The sequence below is a fragment of the Lactuca sativa genome, chromosome 2, assembly GCF_002870075.4.
Source record: "Lactuca sativa cultivar Salinas chromosome 2, Lsat_Salinas_v11, whole genome shotgun sequence".
Classification (NCBI taxonomy): Eukaryota; Viridiplantae; Streptophyta; class Magnoliopsida; order Asterales; family Asteraceae; genus Lactuca; species Lactuca sativa.
In genome coordinates, this window is record NC_056624.2 from 164,167,026 (window position 1) to 164,186,769 (window position 19,744).

At 38.5% G+C, this 19,744-nt stretch overlaps 3 protein-coding genes across 3 annotated transcripts; 2 read left to right on the plus strand and 1 right to left on the minus strand.

Annotated features, from left to right (window-relative positions):
* Window positions 1-3,249: 3,249 nt before the first annotated feature.
* Window positions 3,250-6,246, plus strand: LOC111902595 (uncharacterized). Its single transcript, XM_023898420.1, has 5 exons — window positions 3,250-3,319; window positions 3,845-4,342; window positions 4,487-4,572; window positions 4,796-5,473; window positions 5,548-6,246. Exons 1-5 carry the CDS (start codon window positions 3,250-3,252, stop codon window positions 6,244-6,246), a joined length of 2,031 nt encoding a protein of 676 aa, XP_023754188.1.
* Window positions 6,247-7,148: 902 nt separating this feature from the next.
* Window positions 7,149-12,193, minus strand: LOC111902555 (methylthioribose-1-phosphate isomerase). The gene is given in 13 exon segments (XM_052768485.1): window positions 7,149-7,732; window positions 7,810-7,955; window positions 8,125-8,272; window positions 8,346-8,396; window positions 8,556-8,644; window positions 8,733-8,830; window positions 9,152-9,204; window positions 9,913-10,181; window positions 10,254-10,392; window positions 10,515-10,620; window positions 10,708-10,744; window positions 10,747-10,849; window positions 10,928-12,193. Coding segments are annotated over 8 exon segments (1,050 nt in total). The 5' UTR covers window positions 11,261-12,193; the 3' UTR covers window positions 7,149-7,732; window positions 7,810-7,955; window positions 8,125-8,272; window positions 8,346-8,396; window positions 8,556-8,644; window positions 8,733-8,820.
* Window positions 12,194-13,933: 1,740 nt separating this feature from the next.
* On the plus strand, window positions 13,934-14,695 carry LOC111902596 (uncharacterized). The gene has a single exon (XM_023898421.1). It carries the CDS (start codon window positions 13,934-13,936, stop codon window positions 14,693-14,695), a length of 762 nt encoding a protein of 253 aa, XP_023754189.1.
* Window positions 14,696-19,744: the final 5,049 nt, after the last annotated feature.

Sequence of the window (19,744 nt, forward strand, 5' to 3'; positions counted from 1 at the left end):
CGTATTTCATGATTATGAAATTTGGCAAATGGATGTCAAGACCGCCTTCCTTAACGGAAAGTTGGCTGAGGATGTTTACATGGCTCAGCCAGAGGGGTTTGTGGATCCGAAGCATCCGAATAGAGTGTGTAAGCCTGAGAAGTCCATTTATGGACTTAAGCAAGCGTCTCACAGATGGAATCTTTGCTTTGATGAGAAAGTCAAAGAGTTTGGATTTGTACGAAGCGAAGATGAATCATGTGTGTATGTCAAAGCCAGTGGGAGTATAGTAAGATTCCTCGTTCTATATGTCGGTGACATATTACTCATAGGAAACGACATCCCGACTCTGCAGGAGGTTAAGTCCTGGCTCGGGAAGTGCTTCGCTATGAAGGACCTCGGAGAGGCTTCTTACACCTTGGGAATAAGGATAGTAAAAGAAAGAAGTAAGAGACTAATAGGACTTAGTCAGAATACTTACTTAGAGAAGGTACTAAAACGTTTTAGTATGGAAAACTCGAAGAAGGGAGAATTACCGATACAAAGTAATGCCAAGTTGAGTAAGACTCAAAGTCCGAGTACCGAAGCTGAAATAGCAGAAATGAGCCGAGTATCGTACGCTTCCGCAGTTGGCTCAATCATGTATGTTATGACTTGTACTCGCCCTGATGTAGCCTTCGCTTTGAGCATGGTTAGCAGATATCAAGGGAATCCTGGCTGAGCACATTGGATTGCGGTGAAGAATATCCTTAAGTACCTTCGGAGGACGAAGGAATGGTTCTTAGTTCTCGGAGGGAGTGATGACTTGAAGGTGCGAGGGTATAGTGACGCCAGTTTTCAGACCGACAGGGACAGTTACCGTTCGCAGTCGGGCTGGGTCTTTACCCTAAATAGAGGAGCAGTGACATGGAAGAGTTCCAAGCAGGAAAACGTAGCTGATTCAACGTGCGAATTAGAGTACATTGCAGCAAGCGAAGCATCGAAGGAGGCAATATGGCTGAAGAACTTCATCGGTGATCTTGGAGTTGTACCTTCCATAAAGGAGCCCATGGAGATTTTCTGTGATAACGAAGGAGCGGTTGCCTTGACCAAGGAACCAAGGGATCATGGTAGATCAAGACATATCAACAGAAAACATCACTTCATTAGACATCGTGTAGAAGAAGGACAACTCGTAGTGAAGAGGATATCATCAGAAGATAACCCAACAGATCCGCTTACGAAGGGACTGAGTAGGGTTAAGCACTTGCAGCATGCTAGGAGTATTGGGCTGAAGGATGATATTAGCATAGATTAGATAGTATTAGAAACGTGTAATAGATAAATGTAATTTACATTTGATGATTAAATAAAAGAGTATTATTTATGAGTAATGTTACTGTCTTATGTTAATTGTTTAACTATTGTTTCATTTTGCATGTTTTGACTTCCAGAATAATTGAATTTATTAAGAATAATCGAATTATTCAAATTGTCCACAATCGTTCATATGTTGGAAGTAGATATGAATGAAGATTTTCATGAATTGGTATGTAGATTGTCTAAATGGTGTTAGACATAGAAAAGGGTTGCTGCAACGTTCATGAGTGCTAATGAACTGGTTTTGAGCATTGGAACAAACCCGCGCTTGCTGGAATCACCTTATGGAATATGATATAAAAGGATGATCGCAAGACGATAATATCATATAGTCTTAAAACCTAGATATATGGTTTGTTATTTGTTAATTGATTGTACATTGATAATGCGAAAATGCATCAGTAACTTCGTGTTATAAAACGTATTGTTGTGTATAGTTGGTTAATGAATAAGTAAATGCATATAAGTCGAAGTTTATCTGTAACTTTTATCTAAGAAGGTAAAAGCGATATCTCGTCCGCTCGATGATTTGATTTGACTTATGTGCCGGGCCCGGTCAGAACTGAATTGATGTGTTCAATTAAGTTCTATGTCAAATAAATCAGAGATCGAGAAACCTAAATGCTTGACTAACCATTCCATAGGATTGTTAGCATGATATCTAACAGAGGACTGTACGATCCCTTATCTAAAGGACAAGATGATTAAATCAGAGTTTGACAGCGTCTTTGAGAGCTACGATTGCAAACCGAATTGTACTTGTGCATATAGTTACTAGACTTATCCAAGTGGGAGACTGTTGGAATAGTGTCTAAGGCTGCAACTATATTAGGCAAGTATTTGACCCGGTTGTGCATGGTCCTTTTGGGTTGCCTTCACCATAGCAACTTGATAGGATGATTTATTAAGAGAGAATAAATATTATTAATATATTATGAGAATAATATAAAGAATAATAATATTGTTATTTGATTAATATAAGTCATAGAATTAATTGGAATTAATTTGGTGACTTAAAGAGATTAATTAAATAAGAGGGTATAAACTGTCAATTGTTTGATAGTTAAACTTTAGACTGTAAATCCTTATTGGATAGAGATGGACGAATTCTAGAAGCTATGGATAGCTCAAATCGTCCATTGCTTATCTAAGGAAAGGATTTGGATAGCTTTAAGAGAAGATTATCCAATTAGGGTTTAGGTTGTAACCCTTAAGGAGTCTACAAGTATAAATAGACCCTATGGCTAAGGGAAATCGGCACTTCATTGAGAATAGAGAACCCTTGGCCGATTTCCTCCCCTCTCCTCTCTCCCAAATCATCCTCTTTGCTATTTGGTGTTTGTAAGCCATTAGAGGAGTGACAATTGTGACTCTAGAAACTCCAAGACAACAAGATCAACAAGGAATTCAAAGGTATGATTCTAGATCTGTTTTAACATTGTTCTTATTCCTAAATAGTCATTAGAAGTCTTGGATTCAAAGCATGTTTAATTAGAAAGCCTAGATCCAAGCATTAGGGTTTTGCATGCGCACATAGGAAACTTCTTATGGCTAAAACCCATCACATAAGCCATGGCAAGGCCCCAATTTGTAGATCCAACTCCCTTTGGCCTACTTATCACGTAAAGTTGCAAACTTTACGTGCATGCATGGCTTTACAAGCTCCAAATGCCATCATCAAGCTCTTAATGGGTGCTCAAGGACAAAGGGGACCTCAAACTCGACTAAAGCTGGGACTTTATGTCTGAATAATCCAAGGAGGGTTCACATGATCCTTCAAAACCTATTCCAGATCTACTTATCGGTAAATTATGCTACCCATTTTACTCTTTACTTCGTCTACTGCTGTTTAAACACCACATTTTATACAAAGAAGACAGATTCCTTTGCACTAGTGCCCCACGCTTGCCCATGGTTGAGATAAGTTTTTATACTTACCTTCCGTTTCCCTCGGGAAAATTAGCAAATTTTGCAAACAAGGGTAAAATCAAACAATAATACATTAAGATGAATTGATTTTCAGTTGTCATATATAATAAGAGTAAATCACAAAAATTGTCTCGGTGGTTTGACCCAATCTTAGTTTCACTTTCATCTCTATGTTTTGTTTTTCATTCCGACCAAACCTGAAATGAGTATATTGCGTTTATCAGTTTCTTTTTTTCTTTTTATTTATTATTACTTTTTCTTACTCTTTTTTAAATATATTAATAATAAATAAATAAATTTACAAAAAGAAATTGGTAAGGGCAACATAATCATTTTAGGTTTGGTAGGAACGAATATAATATGTTAGTTTCAATATTTAGACTTCAGAGGCGCCAACAAGTAAAACAAAAATTATATTGTGCTTGATTTCAATGTGTTAAACCAAATCGAAGGATTCAAATTGGCTGTACGCAACTATAGTTGATGCTTAATCATGATTAAAAGTTAAAAGATTAATGTTACAAATATTTTCCCTGGATAAATTGGTGCTAACTTTGCACTGGATTTTATTTTAAAGGAACTAGAAAAGAGTACATCAAAATCGCTATCCCTCTATATGAAGCATCAATTAGAGGCGATTGGACAGCTGCTCAAGAGATTCTCGATAAAAGGCCAGAGTTGGTTAGGTATAGCATCACTGCAAATAATGAAACAGCACTTCATGTTGCTGCATCTGCAAAAAGCACCGAACAGGCTGAAGAATTTGTGAAAAATCTGATGACTAAGATGAAAAAGGAGGACCTGGAACTTAAAAATAGCAGTTCCAACACTGCCCTGTGTTTAGCTGCTGCAGCTGGCAACGTTAAAATAGTTGGGATTATGGTTGAAAGAAACAGGGCTTTGGTGGCAATCACTGGTGCTGGAGGAATGACACCACTGTATATGGCCACCTTATTTGGACATTATGAGACAGCCAAGTGTTTGTACGGATATTCCCAGAATTTGCGTGATGATTGTTGGGCACCTCTGAACCGTGGTTGGCTTCTTCAGAAATGTGTTGAGAATGATATGTTTGGTAAGTGTTTTAGCATTTGGTTATTACACCTACAAATTCTCTATGTTGTTTATCATCAATCTTATTCATCAGCGATCTGTGTATATATCTACTCTTTTGTCATAGTAGTATTCCCTCACAAAGTGAATGTCGAATCTTTTTTAGATATTGCACTGGAGATAGTGAAAGAGTACCCAGATCTTGGTCTTAGTGGGAGTACTGTACTTGGAGTTTTGGCGAAAAAGACTGATGTATTTGCTTGCAACAGAATCTAATATCATCAGGAGAACCATCGATTGGGGTAAGATCTCAATACCTTGATGTTGGTTATTCATACATCTTCAGTATCAAAAACTAGAAGCAAAATATTTGATCATATTAAATGGGAGAAAGAGCCATGCATTAAACAAGTCTCCCCTTTGTTTTTATAAAATTTTCTATTCTCTTATTTGTGACCACCTTTGTTAAGTTAAGACCACCTTTGGATTCTTTTCCCCATTGTTGCTTTCAGTTTGGACTTGCTTTCATCCAAAGGTGGGACCTTCTAAAATGGAAAGTAAAGCTAATGCGTTGGAACTACTAAATATTATTTGGGGAGCAATCGCAGAGAAGCCTACAAAGGAAATTGATAACATAATCAGAGGGCAACCTGATCCCATTGAGAAAGACGACAAGCCAGCTTCTGACACGGATCGAACTCTACAACTACTACAAAAAATTTCAGAAAATACTGCCAAAAAGCATGATGAAAGTGGGAACACAAACAAAGAGCATGCTGCTACAACTACAAACAATACAAATGTCGCCTTGCAGGAAAGTGCAAGACCAAAGTACTCTTCTCGGATACTGTTTGTTGCTGCCAAAATGGGAAATACTAGATTTATTATTGAGCTCATCCGTCTGTATCCTGATATAATATGGAAAGTAAACGGTGAAAATCAAAGCATATTTCACACTGCTGTCAAACATCGTCATGAGGGTATTTACAGCTTATTGTACGAGATAGGCTCAATGAAGGATCTCATAACTCCTCTCAAAGATAAAAATGATAATAATATGTTGCATTTAGTTGGGAAGAGTGCTAAGAAAAGGCGACTTGAGGATGTGTCTGGAGTTGCTTTTCAAATGCAACGAGAACTATTATGGTTCAAGGTATTTATGTTTTGTTTCCCACGCTATCTTTTTTCCCCTTACATCTAACATTGACATAAAACACATTGTTACAGGAAGTGGAAGAGATGATTCCTCCTTATCGGGAAAGGAAGAACAAAGATGGACTAACACCACACGAGTTATTCACCAAGGAACACAAAGATCTAGTCAAACAAGGTGAAGACTGGATGAAAGATACGGCTAGTCAATGTATGGTGGTTGCCACACTTATTGCCACCATTGTATTTGCTGCAGCATTCACAGTTCCAGGTGGATACAATCAGGACAATGGTATCCCAATGTTTTTTGAAAAAGTAGCCTTTATCATTTTCGTAGTGTCAGATGCCATTTCTTTGTTCTCTTCATCAGCTTCGATCCTCATGTTCTTATCCATACTCACATCACGCTATGCCGAACGTGATTTCCAGGAGTCATTGCCCAAAAAGCTGATGGTAGGTCTAGCAACACTGTTCCTCTCGATAACAACCATGATGATTGCTTTTAGTGTTAGCTTCTTCGTGCTATACCACAACAAATTGAAATGGATACCGATCCTTATTACGTTTTTTTCGGCCTTACCAGTCATCCTATACGCTACCCTACAATTTTCTCTGTTAAAAGACGTCTTTTTCTCGACATATACTTCTAGGTACCTCTTCTGCCCCAAGAAACATATTCTTTACGATGAAAACTGTAAGCGTAACCGCCGTTGGTTCCAAATCACAATTCCTTTCATTTCAAGATGTACTACAAAAATATCGAAACTGTTGTAAGTTTTAAAAAAAAAAGTTATTGTAATGTGTTTCACTCGTGTTTGTTGAAATGGCTTTGTTTAGATTCATAAGATAACACATAAAAATGTGACATTATATTTTTTTCTATCAATGATATCGGGTTTTGGAAGGCAATCTGGAGGGTTGTGGCTGGAAGTGGGCCTGTCCTTCCAAAATTGATCAAGTTAGTAATTGGGATTATAGGGAGACAAGAAATGTATGATATGAGAGCCCCAAAATCCACTTTAATCAAATAAATGAATTCCTCACATAGGCCACGACTTTTCTTACCATACCATATACCCGTGTAATTCACTAGATTTTTATATAATATCCAGACATTGGCCACGTCTATATCACAGCTCTATTTGCATAGATCTCAACTCATTACAAATATAGAATTTTTGTTTGATTGTATAAAGAAAAAACGATGGGATGTATACTAAGTTTATACTTATAAGGACTTTGTGACAGATTTTCAATAGATTCGTGACCGGTTTGTGACGAATTTGCACTAAATTTACACTTGACGGTAAAATTGAAGGGGTTGCTCGTGCCACATTGGGACACTAATTGTGTCTGCCCCTGTTTACAAGATCGTTCAGTTAATGACCATTGGGAAACACCAATTAAAGACTCTTTTCATACATGAGGTGTAACTTATAATGTATACATTTGTGTTTAAGAAAACATTTCATTAATGCATTTCATCAAACAATTAATATGAATGTAAAATTTCATAATTGAGATTTGTTGAGAAGACAAGCGTGTGCAAATGACTTATCGATTCCAAGAAATCCAAGACGGTGATTGGCAAAAAAAAAAAAATGCTCCCAAGGGATACGAAAGGTCAGAAAGATAAACAGGCGGAGTTCCATGGCGGATGGTCAGAGGTCCGCTGAAAACAAAACTTACGGAGGCAAACAAGAGGTATGGAAGATGATATTACCACATACTATCACTACTAGAAAAAAGTTAATAGAGTATGGTTGAAATTATGAACATAGTACGTACATAGAGGGCGTATTAGTAGAGGGGTGTATTAGATTACATGCCTAATAGAGTACGACTATTTAGCCGTACTATATGTATCATATCTATTTTTTACAACCATCACATACAATCATCTAATACGGCATATATACAAATCTAATACAGCCATACACAACCGTACTTGATATGAATCCTCTTAAACACACACCCATCTAACACACCATGCGATCTCCTCATACAACCGTACTAGATGTTAAGATACCAAACCCAGACTCCTTCCTAGCGGCCATTCTTAATTGCATTCCAGCCCTATTCAGCATCTAATTACAAACTTCACGTTCTTTGATTCTAAATAAAGGGACAACAATAAAAACTAATATCAACAAACACCTGGATATATCTTCTATCTTTTGGAGGTAAAATATAATTGAAATTTCATCTTCATTTTCCTTCTTATGAATAGAGAACATATGGCACCAAAACACTGAAGTTCCTGTTTACACAACCAACAAAATCTAATCTTAAGGACAATGATGAATGAAATAAGTAAATAGTTGGAAAATTACTAACCTATATGAGACCATGTTACCGACAGTTGGAGGATTTGGTATTCTCATATATAAGGCGATACTTCAAATTTCTAGGCACATTAATTGCAGATTCCTTGACAGTCAAAAGCAAACAAAGCCTCACCACCTAGGGGCACAGATAGAAAACTAGAAAATGGAATAATAAGAACAAAATCATGTGTGTGTGTGTGCCATAGGGCAGAAAATACATTTTTTTCAATTATAAGGATGATGAGCATGAGCTCTTTCAAGCATCCTAGAAAAGGATACAAAAAGACAACAAAATATTGAAAGGTCAATCCAAAATAACACTTACTTGTGACCATCATTCATAACATCTTGTGTGATAATCTCCATGATATCTTTTAGGCTCCTCTTTTTGCATTGGCACAAGGTGTTCATAGAAAGCTGAAGTAACCCATTTAAATCTTGAATGTAGCATGCCAAGTGTCCTTATCTAAGGACTAAACAGCACATAATGATGATGTCATATTTCTATTTCAAAATTTGGTAAACTAAAGATATATGCGTACTAACCTCACCCAAGTGGCTGAAGGCCACATAGATTCCACCAATAACTTGAACACTCTTAAAACCAAAATGTAAAAAAAAAAAAAAAAAAAAAAAAAAAAAAAAGAAGTTAGTAACTTATATTATATCACTATATGTTAAGAGAACTTAAATAGAACATTTAAAAAGATATAAAGAAAAAAGATGATTTGTTGTATTGTTATAACACACACACACCTCTGCCATGCCATACCAGTGTAATGACACCTCTTTCGATTGTGCAAGTTCCACTTCTTTAATCTGTTTCTTTAACTTCTCTTGAACACCTTTTTTATGCAATAAAACAATAAGAAACATGGTTTTGAAATTTTGTTATTGTTATAAAATAATATAAAATATATACAATTATCATACCTGGTAATTGTAAAAGAAGAAGAGATTGAATTATTTTCAATTTCTGTTACAACAAGTTCGTTTTAAACTCAACCAAAGCATCTTTCTCTCACACGTAACTACAGATAGATATAATTCAAATAAAACTCAAAAGAGTACATAAAATTACGTTACATATGTTTAACTGGCCTCATAAAGGCAAAAAAAAGTAATTATTTTCAAGAACACTCACCATGACAATTCGATCCCAGATAGAAATAACAATGCCAATATTGTTGGTAAATGTTCAAATAAATACGTAATCAGATATTAATCTAATAAAAATCACAATTAAGCAAAGTTTGTATATAAGTTTTTAAATATTACTGTCAGGAAAGAACTCATAGCTACTAACATGCATTTTCACATTATCAAATCATAAATAAACTTTATATCCTTACTTGAAAAGTAAAAAGATGTCCTCATGTATGCCTCTTCCAAAATAGAGGTTTGGCTGTAAAATTCACAAAATTCAGAATGAAACAAGAAGCATGTAACACGTAAATGAACTTGTCTGAATAGAAGTAATGAAATAATGTTTAGAAACCTGTTCCTTATTTACTTATCAAACATAGGGAGTATATCCATAAAATTCATAGCAAATTGAACTAAGAAAGCTTTGCTGAAACTCGGCCACTTCACCAAAATCATGATCTTGGGGAAGAACAAAAACCTAATTTCATTGAAGGTAAAACAAACAACATTAAACCCTAACATTTTAAAATTTAATTTTTTGTTCGTTGGACCTAATTTCATAAAAAGCCCTATTCTTACAAACTAATTTAAAACTACCCTATATACGTATAAAGAACTCACCCATCCATGATCCATTCACTACTACCAACAAAAATCACATCCTAATCATCGTTTATTTTGACCAAATTTATAGTTTTTAATGGCAAAATGTTGTCACACACCTCTAACAGATAAGCCTATTATTTAGAGCTTTGTATGATTTATTCAAAAACACAAAAATACATTACAAACTGATACAATAGTAACCTAAAAACCCCAGCGTATCTTAGACATTAGTTGCTCATACTCTTGTGTACAAAACCTTTAATGTCAAAAAAATCATTCCCACATCCATTAGAATATAATCATATATATAATATACCCATAACATAAATTAATGCCTTTTTTATTGAAGATTGAAGAATACCTTTTCAGTTATAATACCAGATATTAAATTAGCTGGTGTAACATCAAAAGCTGGATTCCAAACACAAATCTCAGAAGCTGTAACTTGTTCTCCCATACCACCACGTGTGTTAAGTAACTCCTTTGGCGGCCTTTCTTCTATAACAATTTCATTTCCGGAAGATAATGACAAGTCAACTGAAGTCAAGGGGGCCGCAACGTAAAATTGAATACCATGATGTTTAGCAGATAACGCTAGGCTATATGTTCCAATCTTCTTCGCATTGTCACCTAAAATCAAATTTCATTTTTTTTTAGATTAAAAGTAACAAAGGATTTGTGGGTAAAATAGTAATAACATACCATTAGCAGTAACACGATCAGCTCCAACAATGACATCATGGATAGATCTAGTTTTCATTAAAGCAGCAGCTGTAGAATCTGCTATAAGAGTCACGAGTATTTTGCCATGAACTAATTTATAAGCTGTCAATCTTGATCCCTACACTTTCACAAATGAACAAAAACAGTATTGCTCGAGTTAGACATTTCATCGAACACCTAGGGTGCACACACAACTAAAGAACTATTCCATATTTCCATGTAATAATGAAGATTGTTTACTTGGTTAAATGGACAGGTTTCTATACAATAAGCTCTTTCTAGTACTCCATAAGTATGTAGTGCACGGATTACTCCAAGAGCAGTTCCAAATCCAGCTGTTGCCAGACTATTGAAATGAAACAATAAAGAACAAACCATAAGAACATGTAGCTCAAGATCTAGAGTTTGTCATGTAGAGTGGGAGATGACTAGCCTGCCAGTATTACAATGTGTCAAAGCAGAAAAAAAATAGATTCCTTTTGTTGAATTTGAATGAAAGAAGATCCATATGACCCGATTGCTTTATTGGAAGCAACATCATCTTCCAGCATTACTTCAGCAGCTTCAATGTAAGCCTGAAAAAGCAAAGAACAGAAAGTAACTAAATAAAACATGAATACATGATATGAATTACAAAGAGATAGAGGAATTACAAGGAACACTTGGTTAGAATCTGTAGTAGTTGCAGCAGAGTTCGTTACAATCTCTGTAAGTTTAGTTGCAGCATCTGAAAGATTCACAGCTGTTGGACGACTGTGAAACAGTAGAATAAATTAGGAAAAAGTTCTGAGGAAACACTACACTTCAACAGCATCTCGAATCTCAAAATAGATCGTATCAAGAGGAAGTTTTCTCTGCTCAAAACAATAGCTACAATTAGATGAAATGAAGTGAATATGAAGGAGAAAGGGGACATGATCAAGTAACTGAAGTGAGCCACGGTGATAATAGATGGCTTGCAGAGATGAGTCGACTTGAGATGCCATTGATGGAAATTGGAAGCAACTGCAATTCAGCAGAAAAGTAAACCAATCTTAACGGAATTAAAGGTTGGTTACAAATAAGTTGGATTGAGTTGCGGAACACATGTAGACGAAGACGAAACTTGCTGGAGGGACATGAGTCGTGAGTAAATAGTATAACCTTTTTCCATATGTGCCTTTAATTAGAAACATACATCCCTTTCTAGTACGGGTTTTATTATATCCGTATTATATTATGGTGTATTGTATTAACCTGTTTTCAGTAGTGTATGTCTCGAATCTCCCCAATGGTGTTACAAAAAAGATGATTAAACTCTCATTCAACCCTGTTCGAATGATATATGATATTTACATAGGTGGTAAGAGGGACTATTCAGACTCGATATTTGTTTATGTGCGTGATGCAAAAGCCCTAGAGCAGGAGACGGACCTCCTATGGAAAACGTGAGAATTGGTGCCTGAGAATCGTCCAGAGACTCGAGAACTTTCGCAGAGGTACTTTGTGGTGGCCTTAACACAACTTCTACTGTGAAGACTCCGCCCATATTCATTAAGCCGAATACATTATTAGAAAGATGGATCGATGAGGTCATGGTAGGTGAAGTCATAAGCATACAACACATTGCAGAACTACCCACAATTCTTCCAGTAGACGGAAATCACGTAGGTATGGTATACTACATTGGTGGTTTAAATGTCATGATTAAATTTATCAACACTGCATCTTCAAAAGCATTTTATGAAAACGAACATAATTGGAACCGATGGTTCAAGTGGCTTAAAATGGGGTTTTGCAATGATATGCCTCAAGAACGTATCACCTGGATAAAAATTTATGGCCTCCTAATTAGTTCAGAATGGATGACAATTTTGATAAGATTGCTATTACGTTTGGGAAAGTATTAGAGATCACAAACTTTCACTGGAAAAGGTTTGATCTGTCGTGTGGAGAGGTGTGTATAAGTACAAGAAGAAAGAAGATAATTGATGAAGAGGTCATTGTGACATTTGATAACAAATTTTATCAAGTTGGTGTCGTGGAGTATGATAGGGATTGGACTCCATTTGATAAATCATTTAAAACGGATCAAAACGAAAATGAAGATGATTTTGATTATAATGGTGAAGACGTGGAGGATAAGATGTCTGATGATGATGAAGAAAGCGGAGATGAGAAAAATTTGGACGATGATAAATTTCCTCCAAGTGTAGAAACCCCGGTGTTGTCAGTGGACCCACCTGAGGATGGGGAGATTGTAGAAGAATCCAGTAACTTTAGACTTCCGGTAACATCGTCGGTGGCAATGGCCGGTAAAGGCATCGTTAACTGTGAAGGCGCATTAAATATGGAAGTTGAATCATCGCATCAAGATAATAATCCACAACAACTAGTTACCGAGACGTTAAACGCAAACACTAATAAGCCCACTTTTACTAAGCCCATTTGCCAGACATCATTTAGGCCTGCATCAATGATTCCGTTACCTGGTGGTGATGAGTGGCCCATATTACCTGACCAGGTTAATGGTAATAACCCGAACACGACATTTGAAAGAGGGGATTTGCTTGATAAAAGAAGAAAAATAGCAGCCCCCAAATCCATTCACACCTCCGGTTTGACACAATCACTTACACCTATAAGTTATCAGAAGAATGAAAACACACCCATTGATCCACCTAAATCGGCACCCTTGTTTGATCATAATAATACAACGTCAATATCTGAACCTAATGCTACTCGGATTGGTGATGATTCTGAATCCGTTTCAAGGGAATTTTCAAAACTCATAAAGGCTGGCAATAATGTTGGCTTCCAGTTATCGAAAGACGATCCAGTGGTCATGGGAATTACAAAAGGTGGCGATGGTGGGCACGTAGAAGCTCCATGAACTGTTTATCTCTCAACATTAGGGGGTGTGGGGATACTCATAAAATCGATTGGTTAAGTAGAATAAAACGGTCTTAAAAGATTGATTTCATAGGTATTCAAGAAACACGGGTGGAAGATTCAAAACATATTGGTCTGGATGGTATATGGGGTAATAATAACTATGATCTGGAATTTGTGAATCCTACTGGAAGTTCGGGGGGGAATCGTCTCCATTTGGGACCCTAGCATTTTCTCGAAGAGCCATGTATCGCATTCTCGAAACTATATAGCTATCACAGGTAACTGGAAAGGAGTTAGTGGTGTGATCACGGTGGTAAATGTATATGCTCCTCAAATTAAGTAAGTTTGATAGAATATTGGTGTGTTCAAATTTCACTCCAATACAACAATTGTCTGCTGTTACGGTTCTTGATCGAGAATATTTTGACCACGCACCTATAATTCTCAAACCCTCATGTCAAGACTTCGGACCACCTTCTTTTCGATTCTTCAACTTGTGGCTGCATCGGGATGGTTTTAATGAGGAGTTTGAAAAGGCCTGGAACTCCTTCACGGGGTTTGGTTCACTCGATATGTTTCTGAAATCTACACTCAAGCATGTAAAAAATTATATATGAAAATGGAGGCAAGCCGATTCAATGATGGAATCGAAACTGCTTTTGAACTCAAAGTCCAAGGTTGCTGAACTAGAACATATTGCTGACAGTCGTGCATTGTCTGAAGCTGAAATAGCATAACGAAGAGTGTGTAAAAACAAAATTAGTGAAATTAAGCTACTTGCAAAAATGGATCTGCAACAAAAGGAAAAAGTCAAGTGGCTTACTGATGGTGATGAAAACAAAACATTCTTCCATTGCTCGGTTAAAAGAAAAAACAGAAAAAATCGAATTCATGGCCTGCATATCAATGGGGTGTGGTGCACAGATCTAGAAGAAATTAGGAAGGAGGTGCATGACTTCTTTGCTTCCAAATTCCATGATGCATGGCCTAATCGTCCGAAGCTTATAAGTCACTTGTTCAAAACATTATCTGCTGAGAATGTTGAATTACTTGATGCACCTTTCACATTTGAGGAGGTAAAACAAGCGATTTGGAGCTATGGAGGTGAAAAAGCGTCTGGACCAGATGGTTACACCTTTAAAATACTCAAGAGTAAATGGGATCTTATCAAAGCTGATATTTTTCGTTTTATGAAACACTTTGAATCCCATGGAAGCCTGGCACGGGGTTGTAACTCATCATTCATATCACTCATTTCGAAAGTGAAGGACCCTCTACATCTTGGTGATTACATACCTATTAATCTAATTGGTTGTTTATACAAAATTATTGCCAAATTGATGGCTTCTCATCTCAAATTGGTGATTGGAACTGTAATTAATGAGGTACAATCTACTTACATCATAGGCAAATATATTCTTGATGGGCCACTAATAATTAATGAAGTATGTTCTTGGGCTAAGCAATCAAAAGAATTATCTTTTTGTTTAAGGTTGATTTCGAAAAAGCCTTTGATTCTGTCAATTGGTGCTTTCTTGATTCCATAATGGAGCAAATGGCCTTTAGCGATAATTGGAGGAAATGGATTCACGGATGTTTATTGTCCTCTAAGGAGTCTATTCTGGTCAATGGAACACCCACAGAAGAATTTTCGATTACAAAAGGCGTAAGGCAAGGTGATCCACTATCATCTTTTCTATTTATTATAGCCATGGAGGGTCTAAGCACAACCGTTAAAAGTGCCTATCAATAATCTATGTTTAAGAGGAATTCAATTACCTTACAATGGGCCATGCCTCACACATTTGTTATACGCGGATGATGCCATTTTTGTGGGTAAATGGGACAAAGGTTGTATAAAAAACATAGCTCGTATTCTGAAATGCTTTCATATTTGTTCGGGATTGAAAGTTAATTTTCACAAATGTAACATCCCAAAAAATTTTGTTTTTACCTCATTAATAAAACAATAATTATCTTTCAACATATAAAAATCATAAACGGTGTATCTCAAGAATAACATAACATCTGTCAAATATATCTGAGTATAAACATCACAAGCTGAACAAATGGTGTGTGCACTGAAATCTTCCCGAGCTCCTCTTTTGAAAAACTGAGTACCTGAAACCAAAACTAAAAATTATAAGCACGAAGTTTAGTGAGTCTCCCAAACCACCACATACCATACAAATAATCACATAACTTGGGCCTACCCCACTGCATCGGGCCCTACCCAGCATCAGACCGTAATCTGGTACATATATAAACATATCCACAATGCATATAACATAAATATAACTCTGGGACTACTCCCAACTGCATCGGGACGAATCCCGGCATCGGACTCCTACCCGGCATCGGACTCACCCCGACATCCGACCGCATTGGGCATCGGGCTCACCCCGACATCGGGCTTCCCCCGACACATACACAACATATCATATATCACATAACATAATCACATAATTTGCATTGGGCTTGCCCGGCATCGGACCGAAGCCCGGAACATATAACATATAACATATAAACTAGCATACATTAGGCTTGCCCCAGAACACATAACACCTGGCATAATAACTAACATACATCGGGCTTGCCCGACATCGGGCTTACCCCAGAACACATAACACACAACATGTAAATTAACATACATCGGGCTTGCCCCGGCATTGGACCGAAATCTGGAACACATAGCATATATCATATAACCTGCATGAATCACAAAGACATCACGCATACTTAACTACTTCTCGGGACTGCCCGACATCGGACCGAAGTCTGGAAACATATAAACTACATCGGGCTTACCCCGACATACTACAACTACTTAAACTGGTCGACATTATAGCCTTAGACCCGCTCCTACTGGAAGAGGACTCACCTCACACTGCTGAAGTACCGCTGACAAAACCATAGCTGCTGGATGACAGATTCCCGGTCTGTCAATATCAAAATAACACCCAATTAATAATTGGGTTCCAACTCATAACCATAAGTCCATGCTTGGGGTAAAAGACTACTTTACCCCTATCATAGCTTGACTCAAGCCCAAGGCCCAATCCAAAAGCCCAAAAGTCTAATAATGAACCAAGACCCAACTATGGCCCATCAATGGCCCAATTTTCCTAATTGGGCCCAAGTCTCTACATGGTCTTGATCAAAGGCCCAATCATTCATTCTTGGTCCAACACTTGACATTCTCATAGTCCAACATCTCATAATCATCAAGTCCCAACTCAAAGTCCAAGTGAAATTAGGGTTTCACATAAAATGACAATTAGGGGTAAGTGTTTCTCACTTAAACCATTAAGGACTTAATCCATTAAGTCCTTTACTATACTAGATAAGTGATATGTGATAATTAGGCTTAATACACAATCCAATCCCAATGGCTCAAAAGTGGGTCCAAATAAGTCCAAGGCCCAAATACTCACAATTAGGGTTTTCCGCCCAAACATGGCCCAATAGGCCCAAAACTAATCTCTAAGCCTATTAGGGTCCGCTACTGGGGCACCACCCACTACCACCTCGGGTAGTGGTGGTCAGTGGCGGCATGCGGCGGCGGCCACCACCTTACGGTGGTGGTTTGAGTTTCTTTTCATTATTCTTTTGGAAATTACAATTATAATGCTTAATCCAAAGATAAACACACACACTAACTAACATACACACACAGCCACCCTAGTGGTGGCCGGTGGTGGCTCGTGGCGGAGGTGGCTTTTTCCGGCCAAATAAAACACACCACACAAACCCAACGGAAAATACACCCACCCACGCTATAAACTTGCAAGCAACTCTAGCCACCCGTTGGTGGCCCACGGAGGTCCGACAGCAGTAGCAACATGACGTCCAACAGAAACAACAGCGACACGGCGGCGGTCATGGCGTTTGGCAGCCACCCATGCAGGTTCGCGACTCCTCCCCAGAAAACCCACGTGCCAACAGGTCCTTGCTCGGAAAACAAACCCAACAGCCGTTGGACAAGGGTAGAGGCATAGTGGCCCCAACGTTGGCTGGCTGCGTTCCGGCTACTGCCACTGATCTCGGTGGCTCTTCCGGCGACCCACTACGTCCGATAGTAGGGTAGTAATTGTGATGTTGTGACGTAGACATAGTAAATGGAAGGGTGGCGGTCGGCTCAGACTTGCACGATCGGAAGAACGACGAAAAATGAGGTGGCGGCTGTGAGGCTCTCATGACGTGGTGGCAGCTGCAATACTTAGGGTTAGGTTATATGTATCTCGCGTCTAGAGGGTGGAAGGAATCGGGTTTTAACTCCCGTATCCAACTCCCAAACTATGAGTAAAAATTAACATTTCTGGCCCCTCCCTCTCTAAATATTTACAAACTGAATCCGGAAATTACCATTTAGCCCTTGCTTCTGAAAATCTATGTAGCACCTGGTTCCTGATACGTATTTCTTGTAATTAATATTCTTTAAATAATGCATTTTTGCCTTGGACTCGGCGAGTTGGAGGACGAACTCGCCGAGTAGATGCGGGATAAGGCACAAGGTCTAAACTTTGGACTCGGCGAGTAGGCCCTGTCTGGGCAAAAAACCTAACCCGGGTGTTTGCATCCTATTTAAACACTCTAACTCGGCCTCCCTTGCCCCTAACACTTCCAGAGAAGCTGAAGAACGAACCCTAGCCCCCCTTATTGTTCTTGTGAGTGATTTTGGCATTGTGAAGGTAGTTTGAAGCTTAAGAGAAGAAGAAGAAGAAGAAGAAGAGGTGGAAGAGTGCAAGGAAGGGAAGTAGATCCGACATCTACCCTGCAAGAGGCTTCCATTCAGGTAGAAAAGTTCCTGTCTTGATCATTGGTTCATTGGATCCCCTTTTTCGTCCCTACTTGGTGGTTTTCAAGCCCTAAAAACCCCAAACTCCATGTGTTTGTGCTCTATGATCCGAAAGGACTTCAGATCTGGACCTTAGGGGCATCTTAGAAGTATAAAGTCTCTGTGGTTGGAGTTATTGAGGTCCCTATTGAGTGTATGACCTCTTAAAGAGCTTAGATTTTCCTTTTTGAGCTTATAGGGCCATGCATGCACGTAAAGTTTGCAACTTTACGTGATAAGCATGCCCTAGGAACATAGATCTATGGTTTGGAAGCGTTGCACGTCTCAGATTTGGCCTGTATGGGAAATGGGTTGAAGGGAATCGGCGAGTCCTAAAGTGGAACTCGGAGAGTTCTATGAAGATGGCCTTAGACTCGGCGAGTTGGATGAACAACTCGGCAAGTCCTATGAAGATTGCCTGGAACTCGACGAGTTGTTCTTCAAACTCGGCGAGTCATATGAACTGTTACTGAATAAGAGGGGTTTAAGTGTTGAAGGTCCAACCCTTCGTATCTACACGCAGAATTAGCAACTTAACGTGTAACAATAGTCCCAGAAACCCAAATCCTCATAAAGGATGCTCTAGTGAGGATTTGGAAGCGAGTAGGAGATCTGCTCGTGGAGACTCAGCGAGTCGTTCTCGGACTCGGCGAGTTGGATCGCGAGTCGGTTCAATCGTCCCAAGTAGTGAGTTAAGGGTGAATCAGTGAGTGGGAATAGGGTCTTGGCAAGTAGGACCGGGTTAGCAGGATAGGGACTCGGCGAGTCTCGGCCATGACTCGGTGAGTCCAGTCAACTGGAAGTTGACTTTGACCAAGGAGTTGACCTTGGACCAGGGGTGGGTCAGTCATTTGACCTAAAGGTATTTATGAGTGTCTAATCTATGTTTATGATTTATAGCCGGAGGATTACCAATTCAACAGTCAGGTGCTAGCAAGCAAATTTTCAGCAGCTACTTTCAAGGTGAGTTGCCTTCCAGTAGCGGTGGGTCTACGGCCACAATGCCGGCCCACCAGTAGGAGTTGTATGTTAGATGATTGTCTTTGTGATATCATCTAGGTTTACTACTACCTGATATGTTATATGCTGGCATGATATGTTATATGTGATAGTAGTAGAGTTCGGTAATTAGGACCGAAGGGTAGGTCAGACACCCCAACTATGTTTGACAGTATGTGATGATATGTTTATATGCCAGTATGATCTGTTATATGTGTTAGTGGTAGTAGGAGGGGAACAGTCCCCGAGGTTTGGTCGTTAGGACCGAAGGGTAGTCAGCACCCCAGAACAGCTTGACATGGGTAGTCAGCACCCCAGAACGGCTTGACATGGGTAGTCAGCACCCTAGAATGGCTTGACACGGGCAGGACGGCACCCCAGAATGGCCGCATGGGTAGGTCGGGCACCCCAGAATTGCCTGGCAGTATGTATGTTATGTGGTTATATGGTATGTGGTACAGTGGGGGAACTCACTAAGCTTCATGCTTACAGTTTATAGTTTTGGTTTCAGGTACCTCTTCGGTGAAGGGGAAGGAGCTGGCGCGTTAGCAGCACATCATACACACATCTTGTTTTCCGCACTATGAGATTATTCTTGGATTTGTACTCTGACACTATGATTGATTTCATGTTTTAGTTTTCAGACACGTAATATGTTTTAAGGAAGCGATATGATCGAATGTTGTTTGTTTTCAAATGTTTTGCAAAGTGTTTAATAAAAAATGAAATTTTTTATGACAACCCCAAATCTAATTCCGTT

Coding starts and splice junctions, on each gene's coding strand:
- LOC111902595 (XM_023898420.1), top strand. CDS start 3,250: ATGGTTGAGATAAGTTTTTATACTTACCTTCCGTTTCCCTCGGGAAAA. Junction 4,343..4,486: donor TGTTGAGAATGATATGTTTG/GTAAGTGTTTTA, acceptor AATCTTTTTTAG/ATATTGCACTGGAGATAGTG. Junction 5,474..5,547: donor GAGAACTATTATGGTTCAAG/GTATTTATGTTT, acceptor ACATTGTTACAG/GAAGTGGAAGAGATGATTCC.
- LOC111902596 (XM_023898421.1), top strand. CDS start 13,934: ATGGATCTGCAACAAAAGGAAAAAGTCAAGTGGCTTACTGATGGTGAT.